This window comes from Capsicum annuum, chromosome 9 (assembly GCF_002878395.1).
Source record: "Capsicum annuum cultivar UCD-10X-F1 chromosome 9, UCD10Xv1.1, whole genome shotgun sequence".
NCBI lineage: Eukaryota > Viridiplantae > Streptophyta > Magnoliopsida > Solanales > Solanaceae > Capsicum > Capsicum annuum.
In genome coordinates this window covers 157,006,518-157,030,421 of record NC_061119.1, presented here as the reverse complement: position 1 = coordinate 157,030,421, position 23,904 = coordinate 157,006,518, and the positions used below count along the sequence as shown (strand labels likewise).

Below are 23,904 nucleotides of genomic sequence, written 5' to 3'. Positions count from 1 at the left end.
ATGGGGTTTGGGGTGGGTAGAGTGTACGCAGACCATACCACTACCTCAAGTGAAGTAGAAAGGCTGTTTCCGATAAACCCCGGCTTAGAACTGATAACAGTATAACAAGCACAAAAGCTAAGTGCTAACTCATCCATGGTCATTGGTTAATTTTTCTTTTTGTCTTTGTCAGACTTGTGAGAAGTATTTGTCTTTATGACTAAATTTTGAAAGAAAATTTCATGACAAAGTACTTGGTCAACTGTGTTGTAAGAGGCGCTCGCCACGTCGCCAATGGCGAATGACGAGGCGAGGCCTGATCGCTTCTTCAAGTCATGGCGTTGCGAAAATCAAAAGGCATCGCCTTTGCGAGAAAGGCGACATGGCGAGGCGAGGTAGAGAAGCGATAATGGCGTCGCCTTTTAATTAATTTTTTTTAAATTAGGGTTTTCAATATATAAACTAATTTTAGGACTTATTTACACATTTTGGCTCTACCAACTTGCTCAGTGGTGACTGCGGCTACTACCATCCATCTCACAAATTTGATACAAATTTAAAATATATGGTAAAAGTTATAAATATATATTTTAAAATTAATAGATACTAAAATATATGGTAGAAATGATAATGCTTTCTTTCTTCACATCTCCCTTTTAGCTCTAACGTTGAACTGATGGATCAAAAAAACAATTATAAAAATTAAAAATTGAAGCATATATAAAGTTACAATACCATAGTCCATACTAATTGATTTATCTTATCAAAAGAGCCCTTATTAAGTTACAACGAAATAGCCTCCACAAGCAAAGGGTGGGGGTGGGCATGGTACGTATATACCGAATATCATATCGAAATTAAAAAAAATTTATATCGTGGTATGGATGTTATGATATTTGATAGTTTTAAATTATTCTAATATTTGGTATTTATGTAATGAATATCGAAATACCGTATACCGCACCGAAACTTTTAATAATATATAAAATCCATATATATTATATTTAAGATTATTAAATATATGTATACATCATTCATTAGCCAATTGGACACAAAAGTAACTTTTATTCAGAAATAAATTTTTGGGGAAGCTTATTATTTAGGAGTACTGTACTTAAGTTTAGGTAATGTTGTTCAGAGTTTGCATCTTGGACTACTCAATCGTGATTGAAATGTTCTTTTTGTGTAATTGATTAACAAAGATAGTTGTTATTCTGATATGATTGAGACATTTTTAAAGTTTGAAGTTATAATATTTTTTATATGAATATATGTAAGTCGAAATTAAATAAAGTACTATTACCGAATTACCATACAGTAAAATACCGAAATTCAATTTAAAAATACCGAACCATACCGAACTAATTTGGTATGGTAATGGTATTGCTCTTTTAGATACCGAAAATTAAAGTTACCATACCAAATTTAAAATACCGTACTATACCCACCCCTAGCAAAAGGCTATATTTTTTCTTTAATTAAAGAAAATGATTTAGAACATGATATTTAGATTTCAATATTTTTAGTAATTAGAATTAGCTCTTAACCAACTGTAGAATAATCAAACCCAAAATTTTGTATAATAGAAAATAAAATTTAACATACAATCTTTATGTTTATAACTTAAATAGATATAATATTTATTTTAATGTCAATAATTATGTTTTAATAATTATTTTTCATATATATAATTTTATTGATTGCCGTAAGACACGTGTAAAGCACATATATTAACCAACGAACAAATAAACGAGTTATGACAAAGTTGTGTATGAAACTCCAATAACATGTAAGCCTAGGGCCAATGCCAATTTCCTAATTTGGACCACCTGAACTAAAAAAATAAAAGACCAAAGTAAGAGACCATTAAAAGGAGGCAGAGGCAACAACATTTTCCCTGATTTTCCATTAGAACGCACACATCAGCTTCAAGTCTCATTGTACTTGTCTTGAAACCATATCCATCTATACAAAAGCAAAAGAATAACGTACATCTTGAAGCAGACATTATTGGTAATCTGCACAACTGAACAACTAATTACAATAGCAAAAGCATCTCGACTAAAACTAACACAAATCAAAAGTATGTCATTTTTCATTTCACTGATTAACTAGACATACAAAGCCTCATTTTATCAGGAAATATTCTTATGTTTCACGGAATAACTAGACACATGCAATGCCTCATTTGATCAGAAAATATTCTTAAAATCAAATCGAATTGTCATCTGCCATTATGGCCTCTTACCTTCTAGGTCATCTGCCATTATGGTCGCTTACCTTCTTTCTTGCAATTGGTACTACTCGATGGGTATTTTCTAGTATTCACTTTAGTTTTTTTCACAAAACCAAAACTACTTTCTTCCCACGTATGACGCTAACCTTTCAATAAGCAGCAAGGTGAACTGGGTGAAAGCAATTTACACAACTCTCATTACCACCACAAAACATCCCACTACACACGATTCTTTATGAGCCTCGTGGTATCTAAATCCAAGAATCAAAGCTCTCTTTGAAAGTAATAAGAGTAATCCTAATTGGCACTAGGCCTCCGGGTAGCAGAAAATCATGCGCTGTGCAATATAGAATTACTCCTACAAATACACTAGAAATTGGACAGAGAAACATAAAATCTTGCAACAGATTTTTCCTGCATACTACCACTTTAAAACCAAAAGTATGGTACATTAATTAGAAAAAAAGCCAACAGAGGATAAGCAATGGATCGAAACCGCTGCCCATCAGCCTAAGGTAAGCCATCACTAGATTGCTCAATTTCCTATCCGACAGCTCATTAACTCGAATTACAACCATGTTGAAGAACTCATGGTATTGCAACATATTCTAGCCGTTGAGGGGAAGATACAAACTATATCCAGCAAAAAAGAAATTGACGCAGAAATTTTTGGCATTTCAATAGTAACTGCCGTAATAAGCTGTCGGAGGAACAGTTGTAGCCTGTGGTGCTGGAGTCGAAGCTGCAGTGGCAACAGCAGCTGGAGGTGCATAATTCTGCTGAGGGAAGGCCTGCCATGTTATAACAAAGTTGATTTAGTGACAAAAAACAATCAATCCCTGAGGGTATACTCGTGTAGCATGAAATTATGGAGATATAAAGCAAATATGGAAACATAAACTCTCCACTCTGCCCCCAGGGAAGGGGGGGGGGGGGTGTTACAGGCGTGTTTCAGTAGAATTGTACCTAACAGAAGTGTTTCATTGAATTTCAAACTTTGCTACAATTGTCCACTGGACTGAACTTCCCCCAATGGCCAATGCAACATGAAATTTGAGAAGCTCCTACTGCTCCCAAATCTACTTACCAAGACACTTTGTAATTCTAATGTCCAACAAATTGTGACAAAAATTAATTCAAGTTTCTTACCAAGGTAATTATCTCAATGATTAAGATGAATAAAAGCTGACTGAAAGCAATTAAAAGGTTTAAGATATACACATGGAGATCCATTGTGCAAAGGAAAGTTATAGGTCATCGTTACCAAGGATAATAATGACTAAATATGTTTAGGATAAACTCAATACTGAAACGTCACTGCAGTCTGATGTGCCAACTACTAAACTTACGAGAAAGAATTTCAGTTGAGACCTTAATATTGTTGGACTCTGGATGGCCAGTTCAACAAGGCTTCATTGGCTAATGTTGATTAGAAATCCACATTGACAACATGAAATAATATTGGCATGCAAAATAATGGATCAAAATAATATGCTAACATAGCCAAATTCAACAGCCACATGTTTGTGTTTGCAAGATATTTTTATTAAAGAGCCACCAATCCCTCAACCAGCGTCAAATTGGCCACGGTGGGGGAACATTCTTTTGGTATACCATACTATCATTCCACATGCTTCTCTTCCAATCATTCATAAAATAAAATCAGGGTGTGCTGTATATTAATGCGACAATCGCATGGGGGTATAGCCCCTCATAACTAACCCATTCAATTCCTGTCAAGCCGATGATGGGGGATGTGATTAGCATGATAAAGAGTGCTTACAATCTCCTCAGTCAAAGGACCCACATCTTGAATGGGTGAGACTGGTTGGTATTTGGTAATACAGATTATTCCTGTTTTTGCTCTTATTTTCTAATCGGCCATCCACAGACTTGGCCTCCTCCCACATTTCTAGATAGTGATCAACAACTTAGCATCCCCTGGAAAAATAGAGGGACTGATGACAATATTGCTTCTGTCACACACATCACAAATCAGTAGCACATTTGCTTTGCACTTATGAATATTCTGGAGGTATATGGACGAAGTTGTTGCAGCTGTCTTATTCGCCAAATTTCTAACTGATTCAGAATCGCAAGAGGAAACTTTCCCTTCGTTAGCAATGGAAGCTAACTTTCTCTATTTTTTTGTAAAGTATCAACCCCAACCCCCAGGCCAGAGAGTCAAACACAGTGGCTTTTCGAACTTCCTCTGTTGATGACTCAAACCCGCACTAGAACTCAAGTGCTATCTATATATTTGGCAAGAATAGCAGAGTATTGCCAAGGTAAACTAGACAATTGGTTGTGCCAATTTGGTGATCCTAGACTTGTGTTCTTCCGTAATACGAGTTCATTGTCACTCCACTCCGAACATAAAGGTTAAATGGGAACTAAGTATGACTTGCAATTTCTCCAACAAATATTTTATTGTAGAAGAGCTACTGAAAGTAGTAGACTGATTTCTTTACTTACTCGGGAACCAAGTGTAATGCCTCTTGTAATTTTGACCAACGAAATCAACATATAAAGATCAATGGATTAACTATATTCAGCTGGCAATTTATTTCTCAGTATCAAAATGGAAATAAAGCAATTCAATTTCGAACACTGGAATGCTACAATTTGGGGATTACCTAAATTTAGCAAGCCCTTTGGCCTCACCAACATTTTCAGACAGAACACTGGGAACCTTACAGGACATCAAATTACCTTCTCACTAAACCATTTTTAGCATTCAAGGACATCAATTTGAGTAATAAAAACAAAAAGTAACCATGAAAGCAATAGAGATGCTTAATAAAAACATCCCTACTGAAACAACAATGCACTTTGACACTGTATGCAAGACAAGCAACAAACTGCTGATATATAGAAGGCGTTCTACATACCTGGGCTGCGTATGTTGAAGGATAAGCACCATAACCAGCACTGGAGGGCACCGATGCTGCAGGCGCTTGCGGAGGTGGATAGCCAGTACCATAACTCCCGTAAGCACCATATGCTGCCTATACTTCAACAAACACAAATAGAAAAATAAGCCACCGAAAGCATAGCTGCTTTGAAGTTTTTACATTCTAGAAGAAAAAGGAACTAATGAATAATCTCGTCTGAAAGAACAGACTGAGCAAAATATGAAGATCATTGCACATCCAGCCCCTACAAGATTTAATAGCCACATGAAAAACTGAAACACATACTTAATGAAGGACCTCCATGGAGAGAGGGGGGAGACAGATAGAAAATATGTGGCATGAAAAACTGTGGAAAGCAGAGTACTAAAGCATTTGTCAACAGAAAATATATAGCTTCACAGAAATCTGATTCACATGAAAAGAGAAAAGAGCTTCTAAAATCCATTTGAATAAAGAAGTTCAATTGTTTTTCTCCATGGTGAAGTTCCAATTCATACCAAATCAACATTTTAGATAAAACCAGAGCAACACATAAATAGTTGTCCCACATTGCATTACTCTGAGATACACATCAGAATTTTAATTCATGACATTACCTGTTGTGCGTAACCAGGATTCCACTGCTGTGATTGGGCTTGTGTAGCCTGTGGCCAGGTTTGACCTTGTACACCATAACCTGCAGGCCACTGATTCTGTGCTCCAGGATATGCACCAACCACTGAGGGGTTGGTTGCTGCAACAGCAGACTTTGCCAGCTTTGTTTTCTCGGAAACTATATAATCTTCAGCCTGACGTTTCTTTGAATCTGAAGAAGTTCTATGGCGTAAGAAGAGTTTTGCATGCCGATCATCAGCCTTCTTAATTGAAGGTGTATCACCAAAAAGATCTAGAAACTGCAAACATGACAAGAATACAGCAGTGTCAAATCTTGGAATACACAGACAAGAATCTTGTTGTCAAAGTACATGAAATATATAACTGAATGCATTTCCAAGAATATTTGGTCATGATCACAAGTTCAAATAACTCCAGGTTCCCATGACAACAGTGCACATTCCCAAAGCACTGTCAAGTGCCCAAATGTAATAGTTTGTACCTCCAAGAAAATGCTTGATAACTCCTCTCTTTCATCAACACTTGAAACGTTAGGGTTCTCAAGAGATGGAACTAAGAACTTATCAACCAATGAATCCAACAAATCTACTCTCTTTGGGAGTGACTGAATGGATTCTAAATGGATTAGTGCCTGCATATTACATTAAAGGAGCATGTCAATACGAAACACCAATTCCTCCACTCTTTATGCCCTTGGATGTGTCTGTGTGTGTGCATGTGTGTGTGGGTGTGTGTGGGTGTGTGTGTGTGTGAGAGAGAGAGAGAGAGACCTCCAGAAGTGGTTTTGACAGCTGGACATTCTCAACTGCTTGATCAAGAATTTCCCTAGTTTTTTCCACCTTCCCAGAAACCTTCCAACAGAAATTTTGTGCAGTGAGCCAAAGGAAGACAAATACATAAATTTTGAACAATTCTAATCATGAGGAACATCGAAGAAAAAAGATGTTTCCGTGATATCATCACTCAATACTATAGGATATCAAGGTGAATCCTTAATGACTCTCCACGCACTTAACCTAATTCTGCTTTCTTTTCCTACTGAAAAATCTTCCACAAGGGCAGTGAAGAGTGTGTAAAAAGTGAACAAATCACTAAAATGATTGAGAATCAAATGATTAAGTAGAATATTGCGACAAGCTATGGTCTACATAACTACATCTCACTATTATAAGTTGGAATACGATTGCAACATAAATTATGCTGATGCACTTCCATAAAACGGATAATTACTAGAAATGTGAAATATAGAACAGGAAGTCCATGCCAAGATTACACTAAACAAAATGGGGAAGTGCATCCAGATATTATACTAAACGGGGAGAGAATTGGTTAATTAGGATAACAGAATTGAGAATAAGACCAAGAAACTATTGACCCGTAACTTCTATTTCCAAGTTAGTCATTAAGAAAGAACCGGGAGTTTTATAAACGGCAGCCCGGTGCACTAAAGCTCCCGCTATGCACAGGGTTTGGGGAAGGGCCCCACCACAAGGGTGTATTGTACGCAGCCTTACCTTGCATTTCTGCCCAAGGCTGTTTCCAAGGCTGAACCAGGAGGTTCATATTTTTGGAAAATGATGCTTCATTTTTACGAATTAGGCGCCCCATATATCCGCAAACAGATATGATGAATGTCGCATTCCAAGGGAGAAGTCTGACATATCAACCAATTCAACTTACAGCACTCCATGTGGCTATAACAAATGGCCACAGGAGGGGCAGCCACCTGATACAAAGTGTGCAGGGAATGGCTACATTCATATGCTGCAATGAGCAGAAAATACAGGCATATTCTGCTACTCCCTCTGTTTCAATTTATGTGTTTTAATTTCACCAGCCACGGAGTTTAAGAAAGTAAAGAAGACTTGTAAATCTTATGGTCTTAAACTAAAAAGATATGTATAATGTACCAAAATGACCTTTAAAGCTTAATCTTATGGGATGTTGGAATTAAGGAGTTGCCAAAATAAGAAAGAACCATTCTTTTCCAAACACACTAAAAAGGTAGGAGTATAAGATTTGATAGAGCCCCCCCTCTCCCCCCCACCCCTCCTAAAAAAAACGGCACATTGGCAAAACAAATTATTAATTCCAATTTCCACAAACATACATGGGGAAAAGCCATATCTATAACTGTTCACCACAATTGGAAGGGTACATTACAACAAGATGGAAAAGGCAGCAGTCAATTAATTGAGTCAAACATGTACAAACTGGAAACACAAGACAAAAGAGAATTTTACCAAGTACATAAACCGAGAGTACTGTGCAAACAACAACGGCAGACTCTGTGAGTGTTCCTTCCCTTTTTCGATGGCAATAGCTTGTTCGTATATGGAACAGGCATCCTCAAGATTCCCCTTCAGAAAGACCAAGAAAACAATACATCAGATAAGTTAACAAAGATCAAAGCTGATCCCGCAGCCGTAGAGGGTGATCAAACAATCTTACAAGTCGACGCTCCATGTTTGCATGCTTGACTATTGCTTCTACAAGCCCAGGTGATATTTCAGCATGCACAAGTTGATATGCAGCTCGAGCACCAGGAATATCACCACGTTGCTCCCGCAATCGAGCAGCAAAAAGGTGGATCGCTGGTTGCCTCTGTTAAAGATGGACAAATGAGTTGATAATGAAATATAGTAGGTTTGAAGGGAAACCCACTCAAGGAATAGCTCTGCACACGAGAATTTTATTACCAGAAATAATTCATGGACATTAGAAACTAAGGCAACTCGTTTCCAAACCCTTTCCAGTACAAACTCTTGGCAAATAAAAACCAGACTACTGTAACTTTCAAGGATCACATAATGCATGATGAGTGAAAAGTTATTAGAAACCAAAAGGAATTAACCAGTAACGGCCTCAGGTCTCACTTGAATTCACTACTTTAACACTTTAAAACCTATTTTGAAAGAGAAATGTATATTTGTTAAAGGACAACAAGAAGTATAATCATAGCACTTCCATTTATCACACTTATCTCCATAAAACTCAGCACAAACATCATAAGGAAAAACAATTGAGGGCATTGCCTACAACCTCATTGGTAAACTAGAATTACCAGCACATTAAATTGAATCAAGTCCCATAACTGGCTGCTCAATGCTAAGAGGTCTACTAAAGAGCAATGTCAATGCTGAGACTACGGGATAATAGACAATCAAGCTTATTAGGGGATGACCAGTGAAAACTAAGACATTAGCATTACGAGCTACTCATTTCAGAAGAAGTCATCTCTAATGCAAGCTAGAAAATATATCTAAAAGTGATCTCCATGCTAAAATTACAAGATAACAGACAACCAAGAAAGTTCACCAAGGGGCGACAGCTGGACAGTTCTTTTGACATGAATCCACAATTTGCTTTACGAGCTAGAGAAATTATCTACCATTTCTGTCCACCATTGCAGCCAATCCAGAACTAAAGCAGTTGTTGGGTTTTCTACGGAGCTTAACCTTCTATGACAAGATATTCTTATATAGAAAGTATGGGATTGGGAATATTGATCCCATTATTTAGAGGACTAAGGGACCATACAAGGTAGACCCTTTTTGCTGGACACTTTCTTATGAAGCTGTGCTCACTCAACAGTCTTTACGGAGAAGAGGCATGCCCCTTTGTAGGAACTGTCTACATCATGAAAACTGAAAAGAATGGGGAGGATGCTACTCATTTATTGTTACAATGTAGCTTCACATCAGGTTTGAAATTCCTTCAACATGTTCCGCATCAGCTGGGTTATGCCAAGGACTATTAGGCAGCTTCATCACTGTTGGACATAAAAGACATCTATGTAATATTAAAAGTGTGAAGGTCCTTAGAGAAGTGATTTGACTTTTTGCCCTTCATTAGAATAATCCGCAATAGAAAAAACAATCATGTACTATTTTTCTTCTATTATAGTTGATTTTAAGACATAAAAATATTCGGTCAATGATAATTGATTTAAGGAGTCCTTTTCCTCTTATATTCCTAATAAACTTACCACAATAGACAAATCAAGTAAAAGGAAATAAAGAAAAGAAAACATGGAAAGAGACCAAGTAATTATACTATAAAAAGAAGGAAAATCACGTAAAACATGGAAAGAAAATCCTATAAAATTTTGCATAAAGATTTTTTTCAATATTTATAGAAAATATCGTAGTAATAATAAACCAATTAGGTTATATCTAAGTTGCTCGAACTCGGGTGCGGGTGTTCGATACGGGTACGGATCTAGAGGTCAAATCCTTCACGATCTCAATTTAAAGATTCAGGAATACGGATCTACGTATGGATATGGGTGTGGGGATTCAACGAAAATAGAGTTATAAAACATAAATTATGAGATACTACGTGGGAAACTTGAGGAGAAAATACTGTTCAAGAAAATCCTGAAAGGAGAGAAAAGGAAAAGAAATAGCATAGAAATTTTTATATACAAGATATTCCATATTCTTCAATTTCACCTTAGGCTTTGTTTTGATTACAAAAATTCTTAAATCTCAGATGATTTTGGTCAAAGTACCCAAAATTGATTGACCAGATCTGGTAATCCCACACTCATGTCGTGTCGACATAGGTGCGGCACGGCACCAAAAGTGAAGAGTCCAAGTATGTTCCTTATTTTAAGAACATACGTACATTACATACTCCTATTCAGGAATATTTTGTCGTTGGTTTTTGTTGATCCAATTGGCAATATTCTTTAGGGGTTTTGTTTTGAGAAGTTTGGGGATCCCTTTTCTATCTAATTTTACGATCGATGAGATCGAAAAGACCGTACAATCCGAAGTAGTTGATCAAAGGTAATGTTTATTACTACTAACTCTATTTTTCTTTTGGTGTGCGTCCATAGTTCGGATCCCTTCAAGTGTTTAAGCATGAGAGGTGCAGAGTCCTATTCCAACAAGTGTTTTATTTTGTAGAAGTAAAGTCAATATTTTTTTTTTTCTTTTTGGATCTGTGGTTTTGATTAAACTATTAAATTTTATACATGTTGCTTTTGGTCAAGCTCTAATGCCTTCCTCTGCTTTTGCTCGTCTAGGTCAGAAACCGTTGTTTAACTATTGATATTATTAGTTGTTGACTTGTTAACTTGCAACAACTATAAAGGCATTAAGTTGTTGAGGCATACTATGAAGGTTCGGGAAAGGGTGGTAGAGTTGAGGCTGAGAAAGATCGTGAATATCTCTGAGAATCAGTTCGGTTTCATGCCAGGTCGCTCGGAGGCCATTCACCTCGTGAGGAGATTAGTGGAGCAGTTTCGAGAGAGGAAGGACTTGCACATGGTGTTTATTGATCTAGAGAAGGCATATAAAGTTCCGAGGGAGATTATGTGGAGGTGCTTGGAGGCTAGAAGGGTGCCCGTGGCGTACACTGGGTCGACCCAGGACATGCATGATGGGGCGAAGACTCGTGTGAGGACGGTAGGTGGGGATTCGAAGCACTTTCCAGTTCTGATAGGGTTGCATCAGGGATCAACTCTTAGCCCATTTTTATTTGCCTTGGTGATGGATGTTTTGACGCGACATATTCAAGGGCAGGTGCCTTGGTGTATGTTATTTGCGGATGATGTGGTACTGATTGACGAGACTCGGGGAGGGGTTAATGATCAGTTGGAGATTTGGAGACAGACGCTTGAGTCTAAAGGATTTCGGTTGAGTAGAACCAAGACAGAGTACTTAGAGCGTAAATTTAGGGTGGTGTCGCAGGAGGATGAAGTGGTGGTGAAGCTGGACTCACAGGTCATTCAGAAGAGGGAGAGTTTCAAGTAACTGGGGTCTATGATTCAGGGCAATGGCGAGACTGACGAGGATGCACGCATTGTATTGAGGCAGGGTGGTTGAAATAGAGGCTCGCTTCGGGAGTCTTATGTGATAAGAAGGTGCCCCCGTAGCTTAAAGGTAAATTCTACAGAGTGGCAGTCCGATCGGCTATGTTGTATGGAGCGGAATGTTGGCCAGTTAAGAACTCCCACATCCAAAAGTTGAAGGTGGCGGAGATGCGAATGTTGTGATGATGTGTGGACATACCGGGAAAGATAGGGCGAGGAATAAGATTATTCGAGAGAAGGTGGCAGTTTCTTCGGTGGAGAATAAGATGCGAGAAGTGAGGTTACGTTGGTTCGGACACGTGATGAGGAGGGGCTTGGATGCTCTAGTGTGGAGGTGTGACACACTAGCTATGAATGGTTTTAGGTGGGGTAGAGTTAGACCGAAGAAATATTGAGGGGAGGTGATTAGGCATGACATGGAGCAGTTACAACTTACGAAGGACATGACCCTTGATAGGAAGGTGTGGAAGACGCGGATTAGGGTAAAGGGTTAGGGGGTGGGGGTGCGTCGGTAACAATAAGGGAGCGTTCTTTTGTGTCTGTAGTTTTTTATTCATGGTGCTATGTGATGTCTATGATTTCGGTTAGATAGTTCTTATTTTTTATCTTGTGGTTGTAGTATTATCATGTTGCTAGCGGTATTAGTTTATTTTGCACTTATCTTTTGTGTTTGTTATACTGTTATCGATTCTAAACCGGGGGTCTACCGAAAACAGCATCTCTACTTCACCTGAGGTAGTGGTATGGTCTGCGTACACTCTACCTTCCCCAAACCCCACTAGGTAGGAATACACTGGGAATGTTGTTGTTGTAACTTGTTATCCCATGAACTTTATGTTTACTGGTATGCTCTTTTCTTATATTATGAATGTGTGTTTATTACTGCTTACTCTATTTTTCTTTTGGCGTGTGTCCATAGTTCAAACCCCTTCAAGTGTTTAAGCATAGAGTGCAGAGTACTATTGCTACAAGTGTTTTATTCTATAGCCAAATAAAGTGGAGACTTTGTAAAGAGAGTCAGTGTTTTTTTTTCCTTTTTGGATCTGCAGTTTTGATTAAACTATTAAATTTTATACAAGTTGCTTTTGGTCCAGCTCTAATGTCTTCCTCTGCTTTCGATCATCTAGGTCAGTAACCTTTGTTTAATTACTGACATTATTAGTTGTTAACTTGTTATCCCATAAACTTTATGTTTACTGGTATGTTCTTTTCTTCTATTATGAATGTGTTCTGCCGATGTCTTTGACCTATTTATATATCGTTGTGGATAGTTTTTAGACGTTACAACAACTGTATTGTATTTTTTCTTTTGCGATTGGAGTTTTCCCCTCTTTGGTGCAACCAAAGTTCTACAAAAAGTGAATCTTTTAGACACAAAAAGTTGTTTTCAGAAAGGCCAGAGTTTTCAAAAGTATTCAATTTTTTTTAGTTTCACATCTTTCAAATGGCATGATAAACATATTCACTCTATTGAATTTGATTCAAAAGAGTTTGGTTGATATATATTGTATTTTTTCTTTTGCGATTGGAGTTTTCCTCTCTTTGGTGCAACCAAAGTTCTACAAAAAGTGAATCTTTTAGACACAAAAAGTTGTTTTCAGAAAGGCCAAATTTTTCGTAAATATTCATTTTTTTTTAGTTTCACATCTTTTAATTGGCATGATAAACATATTCACTCTATTGAATTTGATTCAAAAAAGTTTGGTTGATATATTGAGAATTAAAGCCAAAAGATAGTGGGTAAAGATTTGTGTATATTTCTTTTCTTAACTTTAGCTTTGATCTGAACCCCCAAATTTTTTATTTTTATCTTTTTGCATTTGTCCTGCCAACTTAATGAGTTACTTTCTCGAATACTTATTAAGTTAAGTGACTTCCCGAGATAAAAACCATTAGATACATGTTCCTAATATCTAGCTTAAGTGTCATAGGATAAAATTCAAATAAGCTAACCTAAACTAATGATTAATACTTGAAATTGACTCAAATTATGCTTCTTAAATTTTTCTTATTTGATGTGAGACACAAGTGCAAAGCACGTACTCTAAACTAGCATATTATAAAAGCATGAATAATTTTTGTTAAATATTGAACGACCAGAATATCCTCAAGATGTTGATCGATTTTTCAAACAGCAAGAACAACAACATGCCCAGTGAATTCCCACAAAGTGGGGTCTAGGAAGGGTAAAGTGTACGCAATCCCATACCACTACCTCAGATCAATTTTTATACCCTTCAAAAGTTAAAGCATTATTTAATAGAACTATTTCATACTGGGTAACATTGTAATATGTAAAAAATATCCACATATCTATAGGATATGAAATTGAACAAAAATGTTGTTATTTGACCGTGAAGAATCCTAAAACTAATGCACTATTATTAACAAGTAGAGTCCTAACTAAATATTACAGCTGAATTTTGGTACCTAAATTAGTTTCGGGTGCAAATTCTTTGTGCTCAACATTGTTGTTAGTTGTTTTAGTCTGGTTTGGTCTTTCCCATTGGAGAAAATTAGAAGACGAAGAATATGAAGTTAAGAACTAATTTGATGAAGTAAATTCTTTTATTGAATAATTATTTTAATTTCTTTTCCCTTTAATTTTAGGTATTGTTTCACGGTCCAAATGTAGTGTGGCGAAGATGATGTTTGCGAGACTTGGATTGGCGAGAAATAGTGGAAAGGATGCTTTTAAAGTAGATGCATTGTTATTGTTTTTGTACGTTGATGACAAGTGACAACGTTCGTATAACCTTCACTGAGTAAATAACTAAGTTTGATTACATTATAAAATTTAAACAGCCAAAAACGGATATAGAATTTTAATTTTATGGACTCAATATTAAGGTTCTTAGCATTAAATTTATCACATCTTTATAGTTAGGGGTTCATATATGCTATTGGTTAAGGACATCTATGATGGAGCGAAGACTCGGGCGAGGATAGAGTGAAGGGGGGATCAGAGCATTTTCCAGTTTTGACAGGGTTGCACCAGGGATCAACTCTTAGTCCATTTCTTTTAGTGATGGATGTTTTGACGCAGCATATTTAAGGAGAGGTGTACTTGTGTATGTTATTTGAGGATGATGTAGTTTTGATTGATGAGACCCCGTGAGGTGTTAATGATAAATTGGAGGTTTGGAGACAAAGCCTAAAGTCAAAAAAGTTCAAGTTGAGCAGGACTAAAATGGAGTACTTGGAATGTAAGTTCAGCAACATGACACAGGAGGACAAGGTGGTAGTGAAGTTGGATTCCCAAGTTGTTTGTAGAATGGATAGTTTTAAGTATCTTGGGTCTGTGATTCAGAGAAATGGAGAGATTGATGAGAATGTCATACACCGTATTGGGGAGAGGTGGATCAAATAGAGGCTTGCCTTGGGAGTTTTTTGTGACAAGAAGGTGCCTCCCAAGCTTAAAGGTAAATTCTATAGAGTGATGATCTGTTCGACCATGTTGTATGGAGTAGAGTGTTGGTCAGTCAAGAGCTCTCACATTCAAAAGTTGAAGGTGGCAGAAATGAGAACGTTGCGTTGAATGTGTGGACTTACCAGGGGAGAAAGGTTTAGGAATGTGATTATTCGGGCGAAGGTGGGAGTCGCCTCGGCGGAGGAAAAGATGCGGAAAGCGAGGTTGAGATAGTTTGGGCATGTGATAAGGAGGGGCACGGATGCCCCGATTCGGAGGTGCGAGAGGTTAGCTTTGGATGGTTTCAGGAGGGAGAGGTAGGCCAAAGAAATACGGGAGGGAGATGATTAGACAGGACATGGAGCAGTTACAGCTTACCAAGGACATGACCCTAGATAGAAAAGTATGGAGAACTCAAATTAGGTTATAAGGTTAGAGCGGATAGGTGAATCGTAGCCAGTAGTTAGGTGTGCTTTGGGGTGGCCTTGCTAGTAGAGGTAGGACCTTTCATATAGGATGGAGTCTCTAGTTAGGTGGGTTGGGGGTGCTTGCGGTTTGTTAGTGTATCGTACTACTTTGTGGGTGCCTTGTTTCTATTATTTCTTGTCTAATGTTTTATTATGACCTTATTTACTGTCTTTGTGTCTTGAGCCGCGGGTCTATCGGAAACTACTTCTCTACTTCTTCGGAGGTAGTGGTATGGATTGCGTACATTTTACCTCCCCAAGCCCCACTAGGTGGGAATTCACTGGGTATGTTGTTGTTTATTAACACAAATTTATGCACTGTGCCAAAAGAACTGAGTTGAAATGAACCTGATATCAAAAGACTTTATCCGCCCATGAGAGTGACAACCGACAACAGCTCTCTCACATGGGCAGCTTTATGTTGCATTTGTAAACGAGATATCAATATCGAACAGACTTAGGAATATGAGATAGCAACAATGCCACAAAACATCTAACTAACTAAATTGAATTGACCATTTTTTTATGTTCAAATGATATATAAACATTTTGATTTAACATGTTGACCGAAATTTGCATGTTTTTGAAATAATTGTTCGAGATTAACTCTCAACTTTCAAATTAGTTTTATTGTTTTTGTACGTTGATGATAAGTGACAATGTTCGCATAACCTTCACGAAGTAAATAATTAAGTTTGATTAAATTATAAAATTTAAACAGCCAAAAATGGATATGGAATTTTAATTTAATGGGCATATTTAAGGTTCTTAGCATTAAATTTATCACATCTTACAATTAAGGGTTCATATATGCTATTTGTTATATTTTGAGTGAATATTTACACAAGTTTATGCACTGTTGCAAAGAATCGAGTTGAGATGAACCTGATATCAAAGACTTTATCCGCCAATGATAGTGACAACTGACAACAGCTCTCACATGGACAGCTTTATGTTGCATTTGTAAACGAGATATCAATGTAGAACAAACTTAGGAACATGAGATAGCAACAATGCCACAAAACATCTAACTTAATTGAATTGATCATTTTTTTATGTTCAAATGATATATAATCATTTTGATTTAATTTTCGTATTTTGACGGAAGATTTACGAGCAAGGCACGGACATAGAGACTAGTTTGGAAACATAAGAGGAGAATTTGGGATACAATCCCAACTTGCATTGGAGAGGTAATATTTAAGGAAAGAATCCGAAGATGCTTTGAAAGCAGATACCAGAATATTCATATCTTGAATATAGATGTCTCTCTTTTTGGTTTGGTGTAAGACTAGAACATGTTTGTTGTGTAATTCTTCCAATTTCACATTAATTTGTTGTTGTGATTGCTCCCTATTTGTATCCTTTTTTTCCAAACTGTTTTTTGTTAAAGTTGATGGTCTTTCGGAAACAGACTCTATATCTACGAGGTAGAAGGAAGGTCTGCGTCACAGACCCCACTTGTGGGATTACACAGAGCATGTTGTTGTTATAGGGTAGAGACTAGAAGATGTAAACATAGTGGTCTGGGCAATAGTATGTTAGAACTTCTCAATTCCACCAGTAATGTACAGGAACTGAGTTTGCTTGTAAGTTTTATGGCATGATCTTTGCGTTCATTTTATAAATAATAATTTAATTTAACCTCCTAAAGATATTTACTGATTCCAATCAATAGAAAAGACAGTTATTATCTTGATGAGGGAAAAGAAACCTTTCAATCTTTAAATACTAAACTTTGAGATGAAAAGTTAATACTCAGTATGCCGGGATGTGGCTACTAATATTATCAACATTTGCCAGACTGATTAAACTTTAATCGAACATTCCTTTAACCAAAAAAAAAAAAAAAGAGACAAGCAAAGAGCCAGATAGTTTGTCAAAAATACAAATGGTGATTTAGTATATTCAGAACTGACCCCCCTAAATGCAAAGAGAATCTCATGTTGAACAGACCACATAGGCGCACATATAGTGACGAGAGGAATTTTTTTGAGAAAAAATTCATGACATTTTACCTTGACAAACACTTGAGTGGCACGAGCAAGGGCATTATCGGCAAGATCCAAACTTCCACTTGTTTCCATACAAGAAACATACCGAATCCAATATTCAGGATAATTGGCACATGCAATCAGGCATCTCTCATACAACTTGACCACCTGACTCGCACAAGTAACAAATCACTTAATACATATTAAACACTACAACAGTAAGGAAATTCCACAAAAAACTGAAAGGACTAAGGAGTGATGCACAAGGAGTACTCCGCTGGTGGAACAGGGCCCCTCCAATACAAAAGGAGGGACCGTTCTAGCCTGACATGGTTAGGAAGATAAGAACACACCTGCATGCATAACATTGGAACTTTAAAACAATTATTCCACCATACAACAGATCATGAACCCAGAACGTCGACTCACAAATGAGGGTTTGAAGTACTTAGCCTTATAGAAAGCAAATGGATGGCCCATGCTTTAGTCCAAGTTCACTATCCCGTTTAAAAAGATGCTTCATCCGATGGTTTAGCCAATATAGCATATGAGGCAGCAGATATTACTTTAACTGTAAATAAATTGTATAGCAAGGCAACTAAAGCTATAAACAAAGAGAAATTGAAAATCCACAAAAAATTCCAAACCCAAGTACCTTATTGAAGTCATCCCCTCCTTCTATGAAGTCAAGATAATTGTGCCAATTTTCAAGCTCTGCAACATTCAAAGGCCGCACATGAAAATATGGCCTCCTTATAGCTGTTTCGAAACCAACGATCTTAGAATCGAACTCTTTAGCTTTCTTATACATCTCTTCTCTAATGGCAATATACATCTCCAACTCCTCCGCATCTTTTAAGCTTGCACTTACAAGTTTAGAAGACTCAGAACCAGGATTAACCTCTCCCTCAACCTGTTCACCCCCAGCGTCTGTTGCAGCTGCAGCTTCTTCAGAAGTTCGTAACTCTGATAGAGGCCTACTAGCCACCAGTTCCTTGAATCTGCAGACATATTGCACCAGAAAAGGAACAGTAATCACATTAACTACTTTTCTTGAATCAAAAAATGTATCACTACACTGTTAAATAATTTAAGCCCTTTCAAATAATACATGTTGAGATGTCTGAAATATACTTCAATACCAGCAGCTTAATTAGCTAGGATCTTTGCTCCTACAGGTGGATTTTTAAAAATTAGCATGGAACTAAAATACTACACAGTTTCTGACAAAAAATAAGAGCAGGCCCAGGCTAGAATTATATACTACAATAATTGACCACTTGCTAGAAAGTAATTTTTCAAAAGCATGCTCAAACAAGCAAAACCAATGAAAGATATGCCAAAGAATAAGCGTCTTTATAATTAATAAAGAAATGATGTATTTTTCCACAAGGCAACCAGAATTTTACAGCCAGAAATAATCTGAGAGCCTTGAATGAATAAGGAAAATGCAAAATAAGCTTCAAAGAAAATAATCACCCTTCAAAATAGCGATCGAGCTGCTGATTTGGATTCTGCAATATCTGTGTGTAGATGGCAGCAACATTCGACCAAGCCTGCTGCGTGTACTCATATTCCAGGTACTTATCCCAAAGTGGAAAGGACAGGTAGTCTGTTCCAACATACACTAATCCTCTTTCAAATAACCTAACAAACCAACAGAACAAAGTACTATATGATTAAAAACACACACATGCCTTCGCATGGGCTTAGAAAATGTTGTACATGAGAAGACTTCAAGCTAAAGTACTAATTCACTCAAAGAGCAGACACTCCCACAAATATGCTGCATTTACCTTCCTCAAAACAATCTTACAATGTCCGTGAAAGGTGCACTCAGAGGGCATCTTAGCCTTACTGGACGAGATCTTCTCAGCAGCAATGTGTTTATTGATGCATCTCATGTGCGACGGTTAATAACAGCAAAATATCACGGAGAACTACATGGACTAAACACAGCCCTAAGGACAGGGAAAATAGAAGGGGGAGAATAAGGCCATAAAATAGAATTGAATCCTGAAGAAAATTCATATGGCTACTAAGCAGGCCATAGAATCACGTGGATTGCACATCAGTTATACAATTCTGAAGTGCAACCCAAACAAACCTTATGCCATGTAGATGATAAGAGCTGTTGCAGACATGCTGAAATCAGGTCAGAGAGCATTGAAAGATCATATAGTATGGAACAAAGAAAATTTTTAAGCATCTTGCACCAATGATCTCCCATATAAAACTAGAACAAATCAAATCAGCAATAGCATTACCTTCTAATGGTGCCAGGATCTCCATAAGTGCTTATAGCAAAAACACAATAGTGCAACCACATATCTACCGAATATGTCACACCTTGAACAGCCCGTTCATAGACCTCCACAACTTTGTCAACAGAGCCAAGACGGGCCTCATGATCTGCATATTTCTTCCAATAACCATAACACAGAGGAAATTCCGCCAAGAATGCATCATAAACCTTCCGAATCTTCAAAATGTTCCCCTACATATTTTCACAATGAACAACAAATCCAGCATTGAGGAAATTTGTATCCATAAGTTACGGAATATCGACAACCACAAGCTTATTTTAGTAAGAAAATTGACCCATAGAAAATTTCTTCTCAAAGGACAAATACACACTCCACATTGTAGATGAGCTTATCTGATTAATGTAAAGATCAAAAAATAAGAGCTCACTTCAACTATGAATAACTTGTGCTAAATGTTAGGCAAATCATCCAAGAAATACCATATGAAGATCAATTATATGAATGTGTATTAGTTTGAGTTCATGGAAATAAATAAGCTCTTTAATCAAAGCAAATGGATCAAATCTTTTGGGACACAAACAACGGAAGTGCATAAAGTAACGCAGATAAGAGCATCAACATCATCACCATTCTTGTACAGTTAAATCTCTTGCTAATGAAAAATGATGACTTCTGGCTGTTATACATCACTGATTACAATCCTGGTAACAGTGACAAGTACTAAATAGAACATATACAAAATATACTGGTAATTTTAGATTAAACATGGACACCACCAAATTGTTTTCCTAAATAGGTTAACACGTGGCATGGATGGGAAGAGATACGGTGAGAATACCACCAACTCTATAGTACCCCATGTTCCAAAGAACAGGAGAGTTAGCTTCGCTAAAGAATGGCTATAAACATAAAAAGATATAAGCTAAGGCAAGAAATGCCATGCGATGCAGCTCCTGCAATAAGTCGCATAGGCAATTAAATTATAGCTTAGAAACAATTTTCCAGGAATGGTACCCAAATATATATGTACTTGAGAAATTTTGCACCACACACTATCCTTCTCCCTAGCATGAAAGTCAGGTTTGCAAAAGATCAGAAAAGACAGTACCTCTCTGGATAGGTTCTTACCAGTTGGACAGAAAGAGAAGCAAATTAAAATATAAAGAGAACAATAAGAAATGCTATTTTGGACAATGAACAATAAGAAACGCTATTTTCTCAATAACAAAAACTAAGACCAGAAAATGAAGAATGCCAAGATGACAAATCCACTTGACAGAAGGTCAGTTAAAGTACCTCCGACATCTTCTCTGTTTCCTCAATAAGGGCAGTCCAGGCACTGAAGTCTAAAGAATTCGTCCTTACTATGCTCCATAATCTTTCCTCTTCAGGAGATAAAACTGCCAACATAAAATAGCTAGTAAGTTCACTACATGTTGATGCAGCTCACATTCAGGACAAAGGAACCAAAAAAGAAATTTCAAACATACAAAAGATGAAAGATGGAGAAAGACAACAAAATTGACAGTAGACAACATGCTGCAGCAAGAAGTAACAAGAAACCGACCGGAGAAAGAAACTGGTTACAGTATGAAAGACTACTGAGAAAAACAAGTAACTACCAATCACAAAAGACATTCATATAGAGCCGAGCTATGGCAGCATCCTAGCGTAACTTTACTCTTTATGCAGACTTTCTTTAGGAAGAGAATAGTAACTCCACATGTCTGCTAAAGAAATTTGCATTAGCTACAAGTATTTGTATTATGATTCTTGTAACTAATTAAATTGATGACAAGCATCCCTTAACATCTAATGAAGTTTTTCTTTAGTTAATTGCGGGAGTAGTAACAGATGATGACACAAGGACACCGAAAAGTTAACAATTATACCTAGGCCATCCTCTGGCTGATGCATATTGGAACTTCCATGAACATCTGATGCAATCCCATTTTCAGCAATTCCAACAGCTGCAATGTCTCTTTCTTCAGCAGTGTTGTTGCCATTTGCAGAAGATTCACAGTCAGTAACTTGGGATGAACCTACGGGTGCATCTGCTAGAGCTGCAAGATCCTGGCTGGGGTCATATGACATAGCAGTTGCACCTTCTTGCTGGGTAGAAACTTGATCAGTAGTATAAGGGTTTCCAGCTTCTATATTAGTAGATGCTAACTCCCCAGCCCCATTTGGACAGGCAGTGGCCAGATCCCCGGCGTTTCCAGCATCAGAAGAAAGGTGGGCACCAGCATCATCAGGATTTATTGACGAATAACCAGCAGATATATAATCAGTGACTGACGAGGTTTGAGCTACCACAGTTTCACTTTCGCCCATAATTTAAAAAACTGTCTACATCACAGGCGAAACTGATTAGTACAGCAGCTAATATCACAAAAAGAAAAAAACTAAAGGAAAAATTAACATCATTCACATTTGTTCCCTAGCATATACATATTAAATAAATCACAGAATGAGTAGGATAACTAAGTAAACATGATAAGAAATGAGATACGTGTGTAATTGAGTAAAATGTTTCCTTTTACTCATTTCTTTCTATAGGCCATCAGACAGGTTCTATCTGATCAGTAGATGCTAGTAGTTGTTTACTACAGAAAAATCTTCCTTTCAGCACAATTTAAACCATCTCTAGTCACTTTCAACAAAAAGAGAAACAACAGAGGGCAAGAGAACAAAGAGCTGAAACATTCATAGTCTAGACCTAGTCAAAGCAAAACGTTACTTCCCCTTCTTATCCTACTATTACGGCAAACAATTTAACATACGTTCGATGGCCCTAACAGAACTTTGGATAAACAATCTGACAAACGCAACGACAGATGCCTGTGCAGTTGGCATTTGGCACTTGGCACTGTGAAAATAGCCACAAGTGCCATGAAGTTACACCAATTGCAACTGGTGTTACTCAGCACAACAGAAATTAAAATCCTGAATCCGACTTTATAGACCAGAATTTGAAATATAAGACATACAAATCTACACTCTAAAACTCTAGAAAAGTCAGAAAACTATAAAACATTACAAAAACCTCGCAATTACGAGCCAATAAACTACGGTTCTGAGTGCAAATCCTACCAGCCAACATAGTACTGAAATATAAAGAACTAAAGTAGATAACCAACAGGTAGGTGAGCATCATTGTTTTTAAAAACGGAAAAGGAACGACGAAGGTGACGATGGGAAGCCCGAAATTGAACTCACCTAATGGACGGCGCGGGGTCGACGAAGAGTTTCGAGAGGCTTCTTTGAATCGTTTTGAGAAAAGCTGCAGAGGGTTTTTTTTTCCTCTTGCGAGTTTCGGGGTTTTTCAGTTCTACGGAGGAAAGAAAAGGATTAGGGCAAAATAAATGAAGCAGTAGTCTGCCTATAGAGCGCGAGTCACTTTGCCGTTTGCCCACGGGACACGATATTGGTACTTGTTTCGCAAGAAGAAAGGTAAATTACGTATCTAAACGTAATTATAAAGATTATCCATACGCATTTGGCCATTAAAATAAAAAACTCACCTTATTGGAAATTTTCAAAATAGAGTTCGAAGTAGCATTTTATCATATATTTGCAATATAAATATTTAAAATTTAATATTTATTAAAAAGTATAATATATGATTTTAAAATGTAATATAATTAAAATAGGATTACTTTAAGAAAATGAAAAAAATGAAACCATTATTGGGCTATTTTTCCAAATTCTAATTACAGCTTAATTTTTTTTTTGACCAAACGGGACCTTAATTTCACGAATGATTATGGTAAAATTAAATTATTATATTTATTATATTAAAGTACTTAAATAAATTATCTCTATATTTGTCACATAATACAAACAATCGGGGTATCTAAGTTTCTGGACTTGAAAACTGACATATTACTCACATGTTTGTACTTTATTAGTTTATAGAAACACGTTTATCCCATACTATATAAAATTCGTACATATTTAATTTTATGTTAATCTTCTCTTCATCCATATTTATTTGTCCATATTATTAGAAATAGTACAACAATTCATGTTATAAAAAATTAATAGATAATTTATCCATTTATATTGAATTTACCCTTAGTTAGTAACTATATAATTACCCAATATGTTTTACGAACCATTAAATTTATTCTATTCAAGGGGTGATATAGTAAAATTATCACTATTATTTATTATTTCTTAGCTTAAAAGGTATTTTAAG

General features: G+C 36.8%; 1 protein-coding gene across 3 annotated transcripts; it reads right to left on the bottom strand.

Annotated features, from left to right (window-relative positions):
* Window positions 1-2,606: 2,606 nt before the first annotated feature.
* On the bottom strand, window positions 2,607-23,148 carry LOC107842514 (pre-mRNA-processing factor 39-2). 3 transcript variants are annotated; one of them, XR_007045116.1, is made up of 15 exons: window positions 22,923-23,141; window positions 21,596-22,052; window positions 21,000-21,103; window positions 19,704-19,933; window positions 18,916-19,083; window positions 18,092-18,437; window positions 17,461-17,604; window positions 8,197-8,349; window positions 7,989-8,105; window positions 6,516-6,596; window positions 6,227-6,376; window positions 5,727-6,023; window positions 5,107-5,223; window positions 3,182-3,319; window positions 2,607-3,006 (listed from the first exon to the last, which is right to left on the bottom strand). XR_007045116.1 is itself a non-coding variant. In XM_016686412.2 (14 exons), exons 2-14 carry the CDS (start codon window positions 22,035-22,037, stop codon window positions 2,893-2,895), a joined length of 2,463 nt encoding a protein of 820 aa, XP_016541898.1. In that variant the 5' UTR covers window positions 22,038-22,052; window positions 22,923-23,148; the 3' UTR covers window positions 2,607-2,892. The 3 variants fall into 3 exon arrangements, 2 of the variants coding, with proteins under 2 accessions (XP_016541898.1, XP_016541899.1); XM_016686412.2 differs by lacking the exon at window positions 3,182-3,319 and having other exon boundaries at window positions 22,923-23,148; XM_016686413.2 differs by lacking the exon at window positions 3,182-3,319 and having other exon boundaries at window positions 21,596-22,048.
* Between the last annotated feature and the right edge of the window lie 756 nt (window positions 23,149-23,904).